General features: G+C 44.3%; 1 protein-coding gene across 2 annotated transcripts in view; it reads left to right on the forward strand.

The window, feature by feature from the left end:
- Window positions 1–17,682, forward strand: part of PPP1R9A (protein phosphatase 1 regulatory subunit 9A) — a 150,889-nt gene that overhangs the window by 122,244 nt on the left and 10,963 nt on the right. For both annotated transcript variants that reach the window (XM_066628037.1, XM_066628036.1), the window contains exons 9-11: window positions 1,026–1,122; window positions 1,939–2,110; window positions 11,305–11,462. In XM_066628037.1, the coding sequence (XP_066484134.1) occupies window positions 1,026–1,122; window positions 1,939–2,110; window positions 11,305–11,462 (427 nt within the window). The remainder of the gene's footprint in view (window positions 1–1,025; window positions 1,123–1,938; window positions 2,111–11,304; window positions 11,463–17,682) is intronic.

Below are 17,682 nucleotides of genomic sequence, written 5' to 3' on the forward strand. Positions count from 1 at the left end.
AAAAAAATGAGGTGATTCACTCCAGCTGTGGCAAGAGTGCTTTTGCTACCAGGGAGCTCACACGGTGTGTGTGTGTGTGTGTGTGAGCGCGCGCGCACGCGCATATATAAAAAATGGTTTAAAAATAAATAAAAAGTTGTGAGTTCCTGCACCTATTTTTTTTTTACAAAAAAAGCGCTGCTTATACCATAGTCTTTCGAGACTGACGGTTGCCAACCATGCTGAATATCAGGGTTCAGTGTCCAGTCCGAATGTGTATCCCAAAATACATAAAATATATAATCCAAAATACATATTGGCATATTTACAGTTATCAGGTTATATGTTATCAGGTTTCCTAACATAATATCTTAAATACTTAAATCTGTTCTCGAAAAGATAAATTAAGCAGCAGTAAAATGAAAAAAGATTTAGGGCCCAATCCTATCCAACTTTCCAGCCTCAATGCAGCCCTGAGAACAAATTTTCCCATACCTTGAGGAGGCCTCCAAGACTGCCTCCCCACCACAGGATGCAGTGCATACCCCATTGGCGCAGCAGCACCAGCACCGGAAAATTGGATAGGATTGGGCCCTTAATTTCCAGCACACAAACAAATATTGCAACTAAATTAACTGAGAAGCTGAGAAGCACCTGCATAATAGACTTTCAGCATACATAGTACACTTTTAAGCTTCACCATTTCAGCTCTGGTCATTAGTAGGTTTTTTTTTTTACAGTACGCGAGTGATAATTCAGGTGAATCTCATAAAGAAAGCAAGACAGTTCAGATTAAGCTTTTTAAAAATGTAATTTCTGTGCATTCATTTTAATATAAATGTGTCTGCTCCACACTTTCTTCCTTCTTAGCTGAGGTATGCTCCTTATTATCAGATTAGCATAAAATATTTTATCACCTTAATTATTGTCTAAGAAACTTCATAGGAAAGTGTATCGCCCCAGCAAACAGTTTCATTACTCGTTTATGCTCCCAGTTTGCTTCAGTTTACCATTTGTTCTAACCAGCAAATGTATTTTTCCCTAAGAGAACTTGAGTTTATCAAGCGGCAGGAAGCAGAGAGAAAAAAAATAGAAGATTTGGAGAAAGCCCACTTTGTGGAAGTTCAAGGTTTACAAGCTCGTGTAAGTAGCTTTAGACATTTATTTATTCCATTAAGATCAAGGAAGGAGGCTCTCTTGTACATTCCACCACTGAGATTTGGTTGGCAGTGATGCATGAGAAGGCCTTCTCAGTGGCAGCCCCCAAAATGCAGAAGTCCCTCCCTTGTATTGTGCAGCTGTCTCTCTTCTTTTTCAGTATTTTGCTGGAGGTTGAAAACTTGGGTCTTTTGTTTGCTTTTCTGAGTTTTTTCCCCTTTTTTGTTCATCTGTTGGATCTTGTTTTAATTGCTGCTGTGTTTTATTGTATTTTTTTTGTATTAACAATGTGTTTTACAACTCAATCCTATGCATGTCCACTCAGAAGTAAGTCCCATTATAGTCAGTGGGGGTTACTCTCAGGTAAGTATGGATAGAATTGCACCCTTCATTTTGTAAGCTGTCTTTAGTCTCCCAAAGGCAGAAAGGAAGCAAAGATTTTTTTAAATAATGATTTTATTGCATTTTTATTAATTTTGTAAACTGTCTTTAGTCTCCCAAAGGGAGAACGGAAGCAAAGATTTTTAAAAAAATAATGATTTTATTGCATTTTGAAATTTTTGATAGCCAGCTTGATGCAGTTTGTGGAAAGGCAAGATCCAGTGTTTTAAATAAATAAATGACAGTAATGCAATGTTTGAAGATTATTCCTATGTTGGAAAAAGAGTAGGATGAAGCAGTCCTTGGTGTCGGTTGTACAAATCTCACTCAATACGTGTCCTTAGTAGTGATTGTATCCCTTCATACAGTGAAAAACAAAAGTTGGAAATGGTTGCGACTACTTAACTGTGTTTCTCCTAGATCAGAGAATTGGAAACAGAGGTTTTCAAGCTACTAAAGCAAAATGGGAGCCAAGTGAATAACAACAACAACATTTTTGAAAGGCAAACACCTCTTGGAGATGTCTCAAGAGGAGATACAATGGAAAACCTGGATGCAAAGCAAGTGTCTTGCCTGGATGCGTTAAGTCAAGGTTTGTGTGATTCAGATGATAAGCTTGATAACTGTGTTGCTTCTGTGTGACATGATTGTAGAGATGGCAATGTTTTAAATATGTAATACATGATGTGGGATCCATCTGAAATGCTATCGTATATCATCACAGTTCATGTAGGTATATGCAAGCATATCTGTGTTCCTGTCAGTTCCATAAAACCATCATACAGTGTCTATATCATGCTAATAAAAATTTAAGGAACAGTGTGTCTTCTCTTGTATGTTTTACATCTGTCTTTATTTACCCAGTATGCCTGAGACCAAAACATCACAGTTTGCAAACAAACTCTTCTGTGTACAAAAATAAACAGTAGCACAGGAACATGTTTGTGCTTGTTTCTGCGTGTTTGGACATGTGTATATATATATGTGTATAAAAATGCATTTTGCATATACAGTACAAACTTTAGATCAGGGGTGTCCAAAGTTTTTGGCAGGAGGGCCACATCAGCTCTCTGACACTGTGTCGGGGGCCGGGGGGGGAAGAATTAATTTACATTTAAAATTTGTATAAATTTACATAAGTTTACATAATGAATATATTAAAGATGAACTTATATGAATGAATGAAGGTCTTGCAACAGCTCAAGGGCTGTCATCCCACAGCTCACACAAGTGGTCAAACAGTCGCCCTCACGCTGAGAGAATTTGCGTTGGGCCAGTGCGGGCTTCAACAAATTTCCGGAGGGCCAGAGGCTCATTGGAGACTGGGGGCTCCCTGAGGGCCGCATTGAGAGGCCTCGAGGGCCGCAAGTGGCCCCCGGGCCAGGGTTTGGGCACCCCTGCTTTAGATGATCTGGGGCCAAAGTAGACATAATTGCAGCAGATCCACATATACCATATCCTTGTGTCCCCATTCTCTACTGTAAGTAAATACACATAAAGTATGTGTAAGGGACAGCCCAATCTTGAGCTGCCTGGCGCTCAGGGCTACTGTGGTGCTGAAAATGGCTGCCACTGCATCCTTTGTGCTCAGTGGGCAATACCAGCACCTCCTCGGGAGAAGGGGACTTTCATCCCCTTCCTCCAGGTAAGGCAAGTAGCCCCACAATGAGGCTACTCGATTCTACAGTGACTTAAGGGTCAGCTTAGAATTAAGAGTCTCCATGTCGGGCAGGTGGCCCAATACAGAGGCTCAAGATCGTCCCGCCTCCCTCCTGCCCTGCTCCCTCCTCCTGGCACGCCTTCTCCCCTCCCTCCCTCCGCCTCTCCCCACCCTGGAAGGCCTACTCCCTGCCTCCCTCCACGCACCCCCCTGACCTCTTAACTGCTTGGCAGAGCACCGGTGCTCCACCAACACTAGCCCAGCACCGGCCAGCACTGAGCTAGCACCTGCATTCCACTGGTGCTGCGGGTCGCAAACATGCCTTACGGCATGTTTGCGACAGTGGGCGCCGGAGGTGAGCTGGCGTGCACTGCATAGGATTGGACCCTGAAAAAATTGCATAAACTTTTGCTGTTTGTTCCTGCTTCCATTTTACTTCCCTTCCTCTGTTGTCTTCCTTCTGTCAGTGTCTAGTTTAAGGGTGCCCAAACCCCGGCCCTGGGGCCACTCGCGACCCTCGAGGACTCATAATCTGGCCCTCAGGGAGCCCCCAGTCTCCAATGAGCTCTGGCCCTCCAGAGACTTGCTGGAGCCCGTGCTTGCCTGATACAACTGCTCTCAGCATGACAGCCCACTGTTTGACCTCTTGCGTTAGCTGTGAAACGAGGACTCCCTCCACTACTTGCTGTTTCACACCTGTGATGCAGCAGTGGCAGCAAAGGAAAGGCTGGCCTTGCTTTGTGCAAGGCCTTTTATAGGCTTTGAACTATTGCAGGACCTTCATTCATTCATATAAGTTACATCTCTAATATATTCATTTATGTAAATTTATTCAAATTTGAAATGTAAATTAATTCTTCTTTTCCCCAGCTCCCGACACAGTGTCAGAGAGCTGATGTGGCCCTCCTGCCAAAAAGTTTGGACACCCCTGGTCTAGTTTTCAGCCCCATGGGGTAGTCCCTGTCTTTTCACTCTTTGTAAAGAGCTATGTACTTTGATGGTGGGTTTTATAGATCAGGTCTGCTGCAGCCACATAAAAGGTAGATGGAAGCGGGTTTGATTTAAGGAGTGAAAGTGGGTGAGGAATGCAGTATCCTCACCTTTCACTTGCTTCTAAGCAACTCCTTACCAAAACACATTTTTCATATCTGGGCTTATTTCGCTATCAGAGACTAGTTGAGGGAAAAGCTGAAGGAGATGGGGAAATTACAGAGAGGTAAGTCATAGAAGAGGGAAGGGTTAGCATCTCTCACCTGCATGCTGCATCCTGCAATGGAGGGTGGGCAATCATGGAGGCCTTCTTAAGGTAAGGGAGCATTCCTTCAGCAGCTGCATCAGCGCTGGGAAGTTGGATAGGATTGGCCCCATGTCCCACACCCCCCTTGCTTTTCATGTGATTATGCTAGATCTGGATTTAAATGCACATCTTCTGCCATCACACATGCAAATAAGACCCCATGTTTGCAAGAGCTCCTCCCCCCATTCATGTCAGTGATGGATCTAACTCTGCCGACTTTTGCCAAGTTGCTTGTATATATATATACAGGAAACACACAGCCCAATCCTGAGCTTCCCAGCACCGCAGCGGCACCAAAATGGCTACCACTGTATCCCATGGGGTTGGAAAGCACTGCCAGGGCTACTCAGAGTAAGGGAGCTTATGCTTGCCAGTGGGACACTGCTCGCCAGTGGTGAGCCGGCACACAATGTTCAGGATTGAGCCCACAGACCCTCTATATTTTGTAAGTCAAATTAGTCTAACATGGTAAAATAGCTTCACACCTAAGGAGTTCCGAAAAAGAAATGAGTGTTGTGACTGTCACTATGCCTTAAGGGGAACCACAGCTTCAAAAGAAGTGCTTTTTAGTAAATATCATTGTTATGTAAGCATTTAAAGTTAGGAAACGGCAAGCCATTAACTAACAGTCATCCTGGCCATGTTTGCATAAGGAGCTGTAAAGGGGGGAGACCTGACGATGTCTTTGGTATGTTCTTCTCTAGAACGGAGTGGTCTGAAGTTCAGTGTTGGTCCAAGTCCATGGTGACAGTTGGCTGGTCCTGTGAGTCTCCTAAAGCTCCTGTAACTCTTGTGCACAGTATTGCAACTGTGTAATGTACTCTAGGCTCAGAACCCAAAGCTATTCTATATATTACACATAAGCACTTCTCTGTAGGAAATAGCATGGAATTCATATGAAGTAGTACATCAGCAAATGTGGTGATCATACACATGTATTGTTTTGGGAAGCCACCGCAATTTGCCATTCTTTTCCAATATATATCCCTTGTGTATGCTGTTGTAGTATATGTGTGAATATCATTTGTGTCTACATGCTGTTTCCTATGTGGAACTGCTTCTTGTATCAGTAAGGGCGCAATCCTAATCCATGCTGGAGAGGCTTGCGCTGCATCCAACGCAGGATTGCAGCAAGCAACGGCTCAGCCTTGGGCAAGGGGAAGCTCTTCCCCTTACCCGTGGGTAAGGGCTACGCGCCCCTATGGGTCTCCTCGGACCTGCGCCACCTCCGGAGGTGGCGCAAGTCCAAAGAGAGTGGAGTGGCTTGAAGCCGCTCCGCCCGCCCTGGGGACGGAGGTTGGGATCCGGCATAACTGCCAGGTCCCAGCCCTGCCCCTGGCTCCCTGTGCGCCCGCCCCGCCCACCTCTTCCCCATGCCCCCCCCCACGCGACACAGGTGGCAGTGTGGGAGCCGTGGTGGAGGCTTCTGCCTCTGTCTGCACATCAGTGCATCTGAATGCACGGACACGGCTCCCACCTAAGGAGGCGCAAGCATGCTTTACGGCATATACCGGCATAACTGCCAGTTAGGATTGCGCCCTAAGCCACAGTGTGCAAAATGGCCTTGATATTCTCACACATGTTCCTAATCCCTCATATTTTTCTGACTGAGCCATACCAAGAAGAGTCACATTTGAAAATATAATACAGGGAGGACTAAACTTCTGGTATCTTAATTGTGTTCAAGCTATCACTATGTAAAATCCTGATAAAATATTAGTGCCTGGAGTACACCTATCTGGCAGAAGTATTTGGGGAGGGGGGGACAACTACACACAAAGTAGGATTATTTTCTTAGTTCATGACAACTCCGTGCATCTTGGGTCAGGAAAATGCTTCATGCGATCCAGGCAAAAAACAGTTGTAGCAAGAACCTTAACTTACGTTTTAAACATCTCAGTTGGAGCAGAAAATGACTAATTTGTCTTCTGATCTACAGAAAATAGATACTTGATTAAGATTTGTATTAAAAACTGCCAGGTGCCTATTCTTCTCCTATAGTACTGATAGAACTCCTCCCTTGACCTGTCTGATCACAGGAGTATGAGAAAGGTAGAAACCCTCACAAGACTATATTAATTCACAATAAATGCAGTATTTAGAGCACGATCCTACTGGTGCGTAGGATGCCGTAAAGCATGTTTGCGGCAACTCTAGAGCAGGGTTCTCTAAACTTTTCAGCCGAAGGGCCGCATCAAATATCTGGCACAGTGTCGAGGGCTGGAAAAAAAATTAAATATAAAATTTAAATAAATACATTAGAGATGGAACTTAGATGAATGAATAAATGAAGGGACTCAAATGTCTAGGACTTCTCCAACCAGAACACAGCCCAAGAAATAAAGCATACACTTAAGTGGACCCCCGTTCCCCCACCTCACAAACACAACTCTTGTTGTGTTTGGTCAACTGGTCCAGAGACTCACAGGGGATCAGAGGCTGGCCACGGGCCAGATAGAGACTCGCTGCAGGCTGCATCTGGCCCTCGGGCCAGGGTTTGGAGACCTCTGCTCTAGAGTAAGCAGTGCCGACAGAAAGGCCTGCGCCAGCCTGCCAGTGCTGCATCCAAACCCTCTGGTATTAGCAGAGGTAATTAGCACAGAGCAGCACAGGGATTTGGGGAGGGCAGAACAGAGGTGGGGAGGGCGTTTCGGGGCAGGGAGGGCAGAATGGGGGCAGATTAGGTCAGGAGGGGGGCAGGATTGGCAGGACTACTTACCCAGTACTACTTGGACTTGCACCAGCAAATTAGTTGGCATAAATCTGAGTAGCCCCATTGGGCAGGCTGGAGCATTACTTGGGATAAAGCCAAAAATATCCCCTTACCCTTACCCAGAGGAGATCTCCAGCCTGCTTCTTACCTGTGCTGCATACAGTGTGGACCACTTGGCCTGGCTGCACCAGCATAGGTTAGGATTGGGTTGCCCATCTTTAATGTAGGTTAATTCTGTGTTCAGATGGACCTAATATCTAATCTAGTGGAACACTGCATCTGCTGAAAGTGGCCAACTCCAATGAAAGTCACTCACCCCCAAGAATTGACTCCCAAGGTTGGGATTGGAGCACATTGCCCTATTCCACGGTCCAGACCTTGCTCCTCCCCCTTGATGCTTCCCTAGGGGGCTCTTGGGTCTTACTATACCACTACCATTTTCCTCGCCTCACCACCATTCTAAAGGCATTGAGCTAGTGTGCGTGCTGTGCCTAAAATGATCCTGGGTTTATAACCTGCTGGTTCAGAGCACTGCCATGTTTTTTTCTATGCAACAGCTAGTGTTAATGTAATGTGCATGCAAATGTGGTACTTGGCTGCAGGAAAGGGCCCTGGAGAGAGGCAAAGAGAAAAGAGCAGCAGGGTAAGGAAGGGGGGATATGAATTTTTAAGTTTGTTTTTTGAGGGTTTTGTTGTTTGTTTTTACTAACTAATTCTGTCGTTTTGCCTTGCTTACTTGAAGAAAGCTTTGAATGAACGCTTGATTTCTGTGCCAGGTTTCTGTTTATTTTGCTGATGTTGCTATAGAACACCCTCCTTTGTCACCTCTTGTTTGACATATTCTTTCTGGTGTGTCATATGGGTCTCTGGCACCTCCTGCAGCAAAAACAGAAGTGAAAAACAAACAGCCCAATCCTACCTAAATCCCCATGCCACAAGTGCTTTCCAGCTGCTGGAGGTCTTCTCGGGATAAGAGGACATGTACCCCCTTGTCATGTACCCCCGGGGTAAGCCCCAGGAGCTGCTATGTCTCATCTCAGACCTGTGCTAGCTCTATGACTGGCACAAGTCCATGTTGACCAGGAAAGGTGGTCAGGATTTGGGGTGTGCCACTCCCACTGATCCTGCCCCCTCCCAAACTTGATCCACTCTTCTCCTTGCCCCATCACCACACTTTTCTGCCCTGGAACCTGTTCAGCCTTTTTCCAATCTCCTGTATCTCCAGATAGGGCTGGAGAAAAAACCCTGCCTGAAATCTTGGGGAGCTGCAACCAATCAGTGTTGATGACACTGAGCTATGTGGATCAGTGGTCTAACTGTAGAAGTGGAGCTTTCCTTGAACTGCTCAGTAAAAGCAGCTTCCCTTGCCCTTGGACTGCTCTTCTGCAAGTCCTCTGTGTGCTTTTTGTCTGCATTGCACCCCTCCCCCACTCCTTGTTTTACTATTCTCAATATAGAGATCTAAGCAAAATGTTAATACTTATTAGCCTGTTGCATTTGTTCTTGAATCCTCTTTAACTATAAATAATTGCCCCAGCGTAATTGTCTTCAGGAGTTAATGCTCTCCTGCTCCTCTTTTTACACTGAAATCCTCTCTAAGTACTCTTTGGGAGGTATTAAGGCTATTATTGTTTCAAACAACCTTGTGAAGATTTCGGACTTGGGTAACTATAGAGACGAATGAGCACATACTGGCTCCAGTCCCACAATTGGCTGCAAAAATCTCAGGTAGACGTCATAATCAAGTTTATGCCAACCTCACTTGCACTCTCACTCAGTCATAAATTTTAAAGTTCAAGAACTTGATGAGGCCTCCGCCCTCATAGTCATACCCCATTAGGACTATAACAACTACAAATCAAATTTAAATTTCTTGCCTAGAGAACTTTCTTCTCTTGACACGTATTCCTACTTTAAAACTTATTATGCCTTTTAAAGGATTTAGCTCATTTCATCTCAAACTCTTGGAGTGGGTTGCAGTAGTTTTAAAACAAATGTATAAAAATTGAAAAACTGAATAAGGAAAACCTTGCTAGATCAGACTAACGCCTGTCTGTCCAGCATCCTGTTTTCCAGAGTGGCTAACCAGCTGCCTCTGGAAATCCATGTTTCCAAACTTTCGTATGTACTGATCCGTATTAACCATAACTTAGAAGAATTTATTTTACAGTCCAATCCTATCCATGGCTTATACTCACATATCTTGCAATCCTCAGTATAAGTTCCAAATGATGGCACAAAAGTCTCCCCATTGTTCTGTGGGCTGCAGCCACCAGAGCAACCTGCTGGAGGTTGTACATGAGCGAATCGCCTCAGTCCTGCCCTGCCACCTGTACATCAGTGGTGAGGCCAAACAGTGGAGGATCATGGGTGGTTCAGGGCAGGAAGCAAATTGAACCGGGGCAAGGGGGGAGTAGCTCGGTGGCAGCAGTAGGCACCAAGATCCTATCCCCCTTTTCCTGGCCTGACACACTCCTGACTCTCCTTGGACTTAGGCCAGCTAAGCCGCTAGGACAGGTCTGAGAAGACTCATCAGAGGTCAGGTGGTTGGGCTTTCTGGTTGTACCTCCCACACATTCCATCAGTGGCACTGTGTGCTGTGGATTGGCAAGAGATAGGATTGGGCTGTTAGCCTCTTATTGATTTAACAACTGGCAAGTCTGATTGCTCTTGTCTCTGCCGCACTTGACTTCCTGTGACTTGGAACAGGCTAATGCTTTTGCTGACTTTCATGTCAATTCATGTCTACCATCTGCCGTTAGTGTTTACACAAGTGAGCTGTTCTCAAATCTTGAGCCTTTTTGTACCTGTTTACTTGTTGCAGAAAGAGTGCACCAGAACCAAACACACTTCAGTTAACTAGATAGTGGGTCCCTGCAGTAGTTGTGGTTGTGCACTGCAGTCGTTGGCCCACCCATATAGTTTTGTCCCTGTGCGTCTGTTTGTCTCAGTTCCTGAACCACTAACCTAAGATGCTGGAAAACCATAATTCTTGGCTCAGGAAGTGCAACTTATGTGGGAGTTTTGCTGTGAAAGTTGGGAACCCTAGCCAATTTTTAATTGCTTCCCCTGGTCGTCGTCCCCCACACTGATTTTGTTTTGTTTTTCTTCAGAGCTTATGTTGTCACCTTTTTCAGTAGTTGAGCACTAGTAAAATGCTCACAGTCCAATCCTGAGCAGCCCAGAGTGTGGGGCTGCCGTGGCGCTGAAAATGGCTGCTGCGGCATCCTGAGGACAACCTGTCAGCTGCCCCCGGCTCCTTGCGGGAATGGGATGTTTGTCCCCTTCCCCCGGGTTAGGGAAGTAGCCCTGCAATGGAGCTATTCAATTCTATGACAACCCTTGGGTTCCCATAGAATTAAGAGTTTCCATGTCAGGCAGTGGACCCGACACAGAGGTGCCACCTCCCTCCTGCCCTGCTCCCTCCCTGGCACACCTCCTCCCTGCCCCTCCCCACCCTCCATCAACTACCATCTGCCCCGGAACACTTCATCCCTGCGTCCCCCCATGCCTCAACTCACCTCTTCACTGCCCAGCAGTCCGCACGACTACTGAGTTGTAGAGCACCAGTGACCCACTGGCACTAGTCCAGTGCTCGCTCGCGCTGAGCAAGCACTGGTGCTGGACTGGTGCTGAGGGCTGCAAATGTGCTTTACGGCACATTTGCAACACTACTAGCAGAGCACCGGTGGTGTGAGCTTAGGATTGGGCTCTTAGTCTGGTCTCCATTTTTAACCTATGAAGCTAAGTAAAGTTGCAATGGCAAGATAGCTGTTCCAAAATAAGTGAACAACGCTGTTCTTCTCAACCATGTGTACTTTCTGAATGATTGTGTGCTGTTTAGTTTTACACACAGGTTCTCCTGAGGTTTCATTTTCTAATGTGGTTCTAATTTCTGTTGCAGTTCACGACCTCACACTTGAATGTGATAATGGTCTAGACAGATCCTTCCCTCTGTCTGCACTATCTAAAATAAGTGTATGATCTCTTACTAACTTTGCATGCAGATGAGGCATTGCACGAGTTTCATGTATCAAAATGTAGGCCACATTACTGAATATTAGAACAGTCAAATGTATATGGGTAGTTTGACGAAATATTATTTTTTTTCTAAAGATTTTAGTGAAGCTGTCCCTGAGACAGAGAGGTTGGACTCGAAAGCGCTGAAGACAAGAGTACAGCTTTCAGTCAAGAACAAGAGGTCAAGACCAACCCGAGCAAGACTCTATGACAGCATCAGCTCCACTGATGGAGAAGACAGCCTTGAAAGAAAGGTGATGTGGGGTTCCCCCCCCCTCAACAGTTGTTACTTCTGTTCAGTCCTTTTGTTGTCACTCTTGTTTCATTTTGGTACAGGTAGTACTTGCTCATCTCTGATGACATTTGATAATGAAGACTTTCTCAGGGCTTTTTTGCTTGGAGGCAAAACATCTTTTTTCTTGCAGCAGTACGGAGGCTTCCAGTTCACTTCTATGTGCAATTGTGATCGATCTTTCTCTTTCTTTCTTTCTTTCTTTCTTTCTTTCTTTCTTTCTTTCTTTCTTTCTTTCTTTCTTTCTTTCTTTCTTTCTTTCTTTCTTTCTTTCTTTCTTTCTTTCTTTCTATATTCATAACTCTTTTTCTTAAGCAAAACAAAAGCAGCTTAGCAGGTAACTTATTTAGGTTCAGAAAACTTAAACACAAAAACTTCAAAGAAAATGGTTGAAATGGATATCAGTTAAGGTAAAAGGTTAGCAGTGTGGGTTAGAGGAACAGTGTTCCAAAGAAGAGACATGGGATGGAAAACGTGCTAAAAATGGATTCGTATCTTCAAAGTAACTTGTTCTAATCGGTTCCCAAATGCCATAATCTGCTTCGTCATCTCTTGTATCAACAGCCCTCGTACAGTTACGGTAGTCCATTGCATTTTACCAAATCACCTCTACCCGTGTGTATGCGAGCATCCTCACCAGCATCAGATTCTGGTGCTTCCTCCCTTTCCCCTGTGGCTAGCAGTGCAACATTTGCATATGACAACATAGCTGGACCCCAGGATGAAGAACAGTACATGAGTGGTGTGTGTTCCCGGGGAGATACTCCACTCTCCTCTCCTTCCAAATCCTGTCAGACCTATGAAGCTTCACCTCTGCATCATCCAACCAGCAGGAATGTCTTCCCCCATGAAGAAGGTATAACTGTATGTATGCATATATGAATATATGATGTTTTAATGAGTCAGTATAAAGGTTTTCAAAGTTGGGTCCCTTTTCCTATCAAATTAGCATTTATCTGCTCACAAATACTAGAATCACAGTCATGATCATCCCCTTACTTGATGTCAGTGGTTCTCAAACGTTTTAGAGATCCTGGAAGCTGCTTCCTGATTTTTATATGCCAGGAGGTGTGGCTGTAATGTTGATTGGGCAGCAGTGCTGCCCCCAAGTAGCAGCTTGTTTAACTCTTGATGCACATAGCCTAATCTGCCATGTTAGTTTCACGAACCATCAAAAATTGAGTCATGACCCACTGGTGGGTCCTGGACCCACAGTTTGAGAACCACTACTTTAAGTAATTGGCCCCCAATTATACCTGGAAGGGGGGAAAAAACTGGAGAAAATATAGTTGCAATTCTTTTCAGACTTGAAGTATGAATTTAAACATATTAGACTTCTCCAGTTTCTGGGGCAACATTGCAGGCTTGCTATGAGGAGGAAGAAGCTTTGAATCCTCTCCCTCCCCCCATATGCACACCTTGGGATTTTGGCCTGGGTATGCTATATGAGGGTGTGTCGACACTTTTTAAAATTTTTATTTTTTTGCAAGGACCGTTTTCTTTGCAAATATCATTGCCTTTTGCGATAGCTGCTGTGTGCAGGAATGGATAATTCACCACATCACTGTTCCTGCAGCAGGAGCGAGACTACTCTAGTTACTGTCTCCTCCTGGTCTCTCAACTCTGCAGGCTCCTTCCCAGCCTGTACCGCTTTTCAAGGGCAAAGTTGGAGCTGCTACCCTGCTGCATCTTACAGCAGCACTAGAAATCTCCCAATGGGTTTGGGTCAGGGACAGCAGTGTTGCACGGTCTCTGTGGCTGCTGCACACACATGCAGAACAATCTACAAGGCCAAGTACCACCCTTGATGACTATCCAGAAATTCAAACTGGTCGAGAATGTAGCTGCTATGGTGCTTTCAGGCACCTGCAAATTAGAGCACATTACACCTTTGCCTTTTGAGCTGTGTTATCTCCCAGTATCGTTCTAGGCATGGTTAGAAGCAGTGGTTATATACCTTTAAAGGCTCACGTGGCTTGCGCACTGGGTACCTAAAGGAACACTTCCTCTTACTCATGCTGCAGTGGAGACGCCACATATACATATACCTAGTGGAAATTGCCCACACAGATCAGGCCTCTTGTAAGGCTTGCAGCCAGGATAAAAGGAAGCCAATTCATTTTTATTGCCTCTAATGTTCTGTTTGATGTTCTGGTGTGTCTCTTTTGAGCGTGGCATGGCATGTAAGCCTGCAGGCTGGGCCTGAATTTCCATTTTACTTCTGCAAAATGTCTAGATGCTTTAGGCACTTTGTAGTAAATAGCAAGTCTTCAGAAACCTTGGCTCAAAAAGGAGAAGCAAATTATTAGGAAAAACAACAGCAATATGTTCTCCAATCTGTGCTGACGCAGTCATCTCTGCAATGAATAGGCATAGAAAATAGTCCAATGGAAAGTATAGAAAACAAAGTGTAATAAAATAGTGTTTGGGGAGTACATCTTTTCTGAAGGCAGTAAGAAAGAACTATGAGTGAAAATACAATGCTATGTCTTCAAAGTATTAGAAGGTGTTCAAAGTATTAGTGTCAGCCTCCAGTCACTTCAGAACAGACATTAATTAAGAGAAAAAAGGTAGCTTCAGGCTTTCAGCTAAAATGAACACAAGAAACTGCCTTATACTGAGTCAGTCCATTGGGCTAGTATCCCTTGGGCAATATTGGGCTAAAGAATTGTGCTTGGCCCTTTAAGTTGGAATTGAATAGTGGTGGCTTGGTGAATAACTGATGAACTAACTACATGAAGGCATTGAAATGAACTTGATTTTGGGGGGAAAATATGTAACTGGTTAATGCTCGGGGCTGTGGTCTAAGGAAGCCAGAATGTGCATTGAGGAAAGACTGTCCTGTACAACTACAGTATTCTTTGAAATTTTTGCCAAAGTAGCTCCCACTTCCGAAGAGGGCCACCATTTGGTTAAACAAGTTGCTAGTGACGTTAGCTGCCAAAACTACTGTGGCTAAAACTTGAAAAATATTTTGACCCCTCAAAGTTCTGGACTCCTGTGGGTGTGCATATACCTTTTGGGTCCAAGTCGAGGACCTTACCTATATCCTGTCTATACAGTACTTTACAGTAAAGATACTTTATTTTAATTAGAAACTCTTGAATTGTGATGCATTAAACCATTTGTTATTGGGTGCATAAATTCTTCTGCATGCCAAATGAAATTGCCGTTTTCACAGTGAAATTCAAATTGCGATTAATTTGTTTTTATCCATGCGCAAATATGTCCTAGATGGTGCAACAGGTATTCAGTCTGCAAGAGCATCCAGCCCTTCTCTGGGGCATCTAAGAACAATAAAACAGAAATTTGGGGAGCTAGGGTAAGCATTTTTAAATCTTGGTTCTTTAAGATATTCAATTAAAGCCTTTTGGAATCATGCACTACTTTTTGTATATTGACTTTCTCAATGTTACAGGGGTCCCTTGAGAAGGAGTTCTACCAAGGCCAAGAAACGAAGAGAGAAAGAAATAGTTAGGGTCTCCACTGGCTGCAGGTATGAATTCCTAACAAATGTCTATTATTTTATTTTTATTATTAAATTTGTATTGCACCTTTGGTCACAGATTGGGCAGAGTGGCTTTAAGGATCTCATTCATGACATAGATTGCAAGTTGTCCCACTTTGAAGGGGAGAGACTGAGAGTTTGACTTGCATGATTTCCTCACCTCCCTGCCTCTTCACTGCTATAGTTCTACCCATTCTCCAGTTCAGTAGGCTAGAGGCCCAGGGCATGGTCAAAAGGCACATGACCCAGCAACCTTTTGCCTGAAGCCAGGCAAAATGGTAAGTTTTGCAGGTGCCTCAATGTGCCATCCATGTTGTTCTCAGTGCCTGGAATGCCTCCCAAGGCAAGCGGTCTCCAAGTATGGGTAAATAATGAATGAAATCCTTATACTTATCTTTGAACAACTTCATATCAATACAGCATCCCTGCTTTAGATCATAGCAGCTCTTGCCGGACCCAGGATAATTTCATTTGCTCATAGGAAGCTATCTTGTTCTGAGTCTGACTATTGGGCCACCTATCACAGTCTTGTTGGCATCCTTCCGTCTCGGAAGACTATGGTGTCACGCTCTGAATGGTGGTTCTGGAACAGAGTGTCCTCTCCAGTGCGCAAAGCCTGGGTAAAGTAGGTATGGAGGATAGGCTGTTACCCATGCAGCAAATCCCCCCTCTCCACTTTGCTGAAATGGTCCAATGGAAAGGCAGAGGCCAATACGGTTGGTTCTAGCGGCGTCGCAGGAGTTGCCAGAACGTGACTGTGTTCAGCCATGAACTGCCTCAGGGACTCCGGCTCCGGATTTTGCCTCGAGGTTGACTCCTGAAGCCTTTTCCATAACTGGATGTAGCCACAAGGCAGTGGAGGTTTGGGATCAGAGCTTTCCTTCTCTCAGATGAGCTGCCTTCCCAGGCTGACGAGTCCCATCTACCCCAGTGGCTGTTTAGTTGCCTCTTACGACAAGTACAGCCAAACCGAGGGCCTATTCTTATCCCCAGCCCCCAGGGGAAATCCCCCAGTACTATCACAGTACTGTCCACACTATCTGGCATCAGCCGTCCAGGGGTTCAGACAGGAATTATTCTTTGCCCTACTTGGTGATGCTAGGGATTGATTGGCCCTGGAGCCTTTTGCATGCTTATTGTGCACTCTACCACCAAGTTTCAGCCTCTTCCATATGCTTGTTTAATGCTTTGTGGGTTATAAACAGATGTGTTCTTAAACATTTTTATTTTTTCGCGGATTTTATTTCCACCCAAGGAGAAAAAGTGAAGAAAGCAGTATTATGTGTTTTTATTCCAAGCGCGCATTTTTGTAAATTATAATTATATATTATGATCACTTTAAAAGTGTACTAGGTGGGTGATATAGGTGGTATAGTGTCAGCAGATGGAGCCACAGTCATTACCCATGCACTCCCCCAATCCAGCCCATTATTTTTTTTTTTCTTGCAGATTTCCCAGTTTATTTTTTTCACAGATTTCAGAGTGGTGTTTTTTGTTTTTTGTTTTTTTTACAAAAACAAGATGTGCACAAAGCAGTGTTATGTGTTTTTATTTCGTTATCACTCAAAAAATTACACCTTTAGCTGTAATGCAGAAGTTACTGGTTAAAAAATAGGTTTTCACTATTTCTCAGAAAAAATAGATACCAATCTCTAAAGCAGCCATTTTCAACCACTGTGCCATGGCACACTGGTGTGCTGCAAATGATCTGCAGATGTGCCATGGGAGTTTGGGGGAGGCTAATTTATTATTAGGGGCATTGGGGGATGTAAGCCTCCCACCAGCAGCATGGTGTGCCTTGTCAGTTGTCAAAAAACCGATGGTGTGCCTTGATAATTTTAGTACCTTGTCAGTGTGCTGTGAGATGAAAAAGGTTGAAAATCACTGCTCTAAAGTGTCTCTAAAACATTATTCAGTTAAAGATAAGTGTGGTGTAAGTCTTTAAAAAAAAAGATCTTACAGTCAGTAAATTAGTAAGGTTCTCAACATTAAATTGGATGGTTCAATGACTTAGAGCAGGGGTGCCCAAACCCCAGCCCTGGGGCCACTTGCGTTGCATTGCGTTTCATTGAGACCTCTCAATGCGGCCCTCAGGGAGCCCCCAGTCTCCAATGAGCCTCCGGCCCTCCAGATATTTGTTGGAGCCCACACTGGCCCGACGCAACTGCTCTCAGCATGAGGGCGACTGTTTGACCTCTTGTGTGAGCTGTGGGATGAGGGCTCCCTCCACTGCTTGCTGTTTCACATCTGTGATGCAGTGGCAGCAGCAAAGGAAAGGACAGCCTTGCTTTGTGCAATGCCTTTTATAGGCCTTGAGCTATTGCAAGACCTTCATTCATTCATATAAGTTCATCTTTAATATATTCATTTATGTAAACTTATGTAAATTTGTTCAAATTTTAAATGTAAATCAATTCTTTTTTTTTTCCCCGGCCCCCAACACAGTGTCAGAGAGACGATGTGGCCCTCCTGCCAAAAACTTTAGACACCCCTGATTTAGAGGATAACCACCCAATTTAGTACAAAAATTTAGAACAAACAAAATACAAAATTTCCGGTAGTTTGAGACTTTAACTTTACCATGCAAACATGAATAAAATACTTAACAAGTGATAACATTTAGAACATTATGTCTCCACTAAAGGAACTTCTTTCTGAAGCCAAATGTTAACAG

Source organism: Tiliqua scincoides, chromosome 5 (genome assembly GCF_035046505.1).
Source record: "Tiliqua scincoides isolate rTilSci1 chromosome 5, rTilSci1.hap2, whole genome shotgun sequence".
In the NCBI taxonomy this organism is placed as follows: Eukaryota; Metazoa; Chordata; class Lepidosauria; order Squamata; family Scincidae; genus Tiliqua; species Tiliqua scincoides.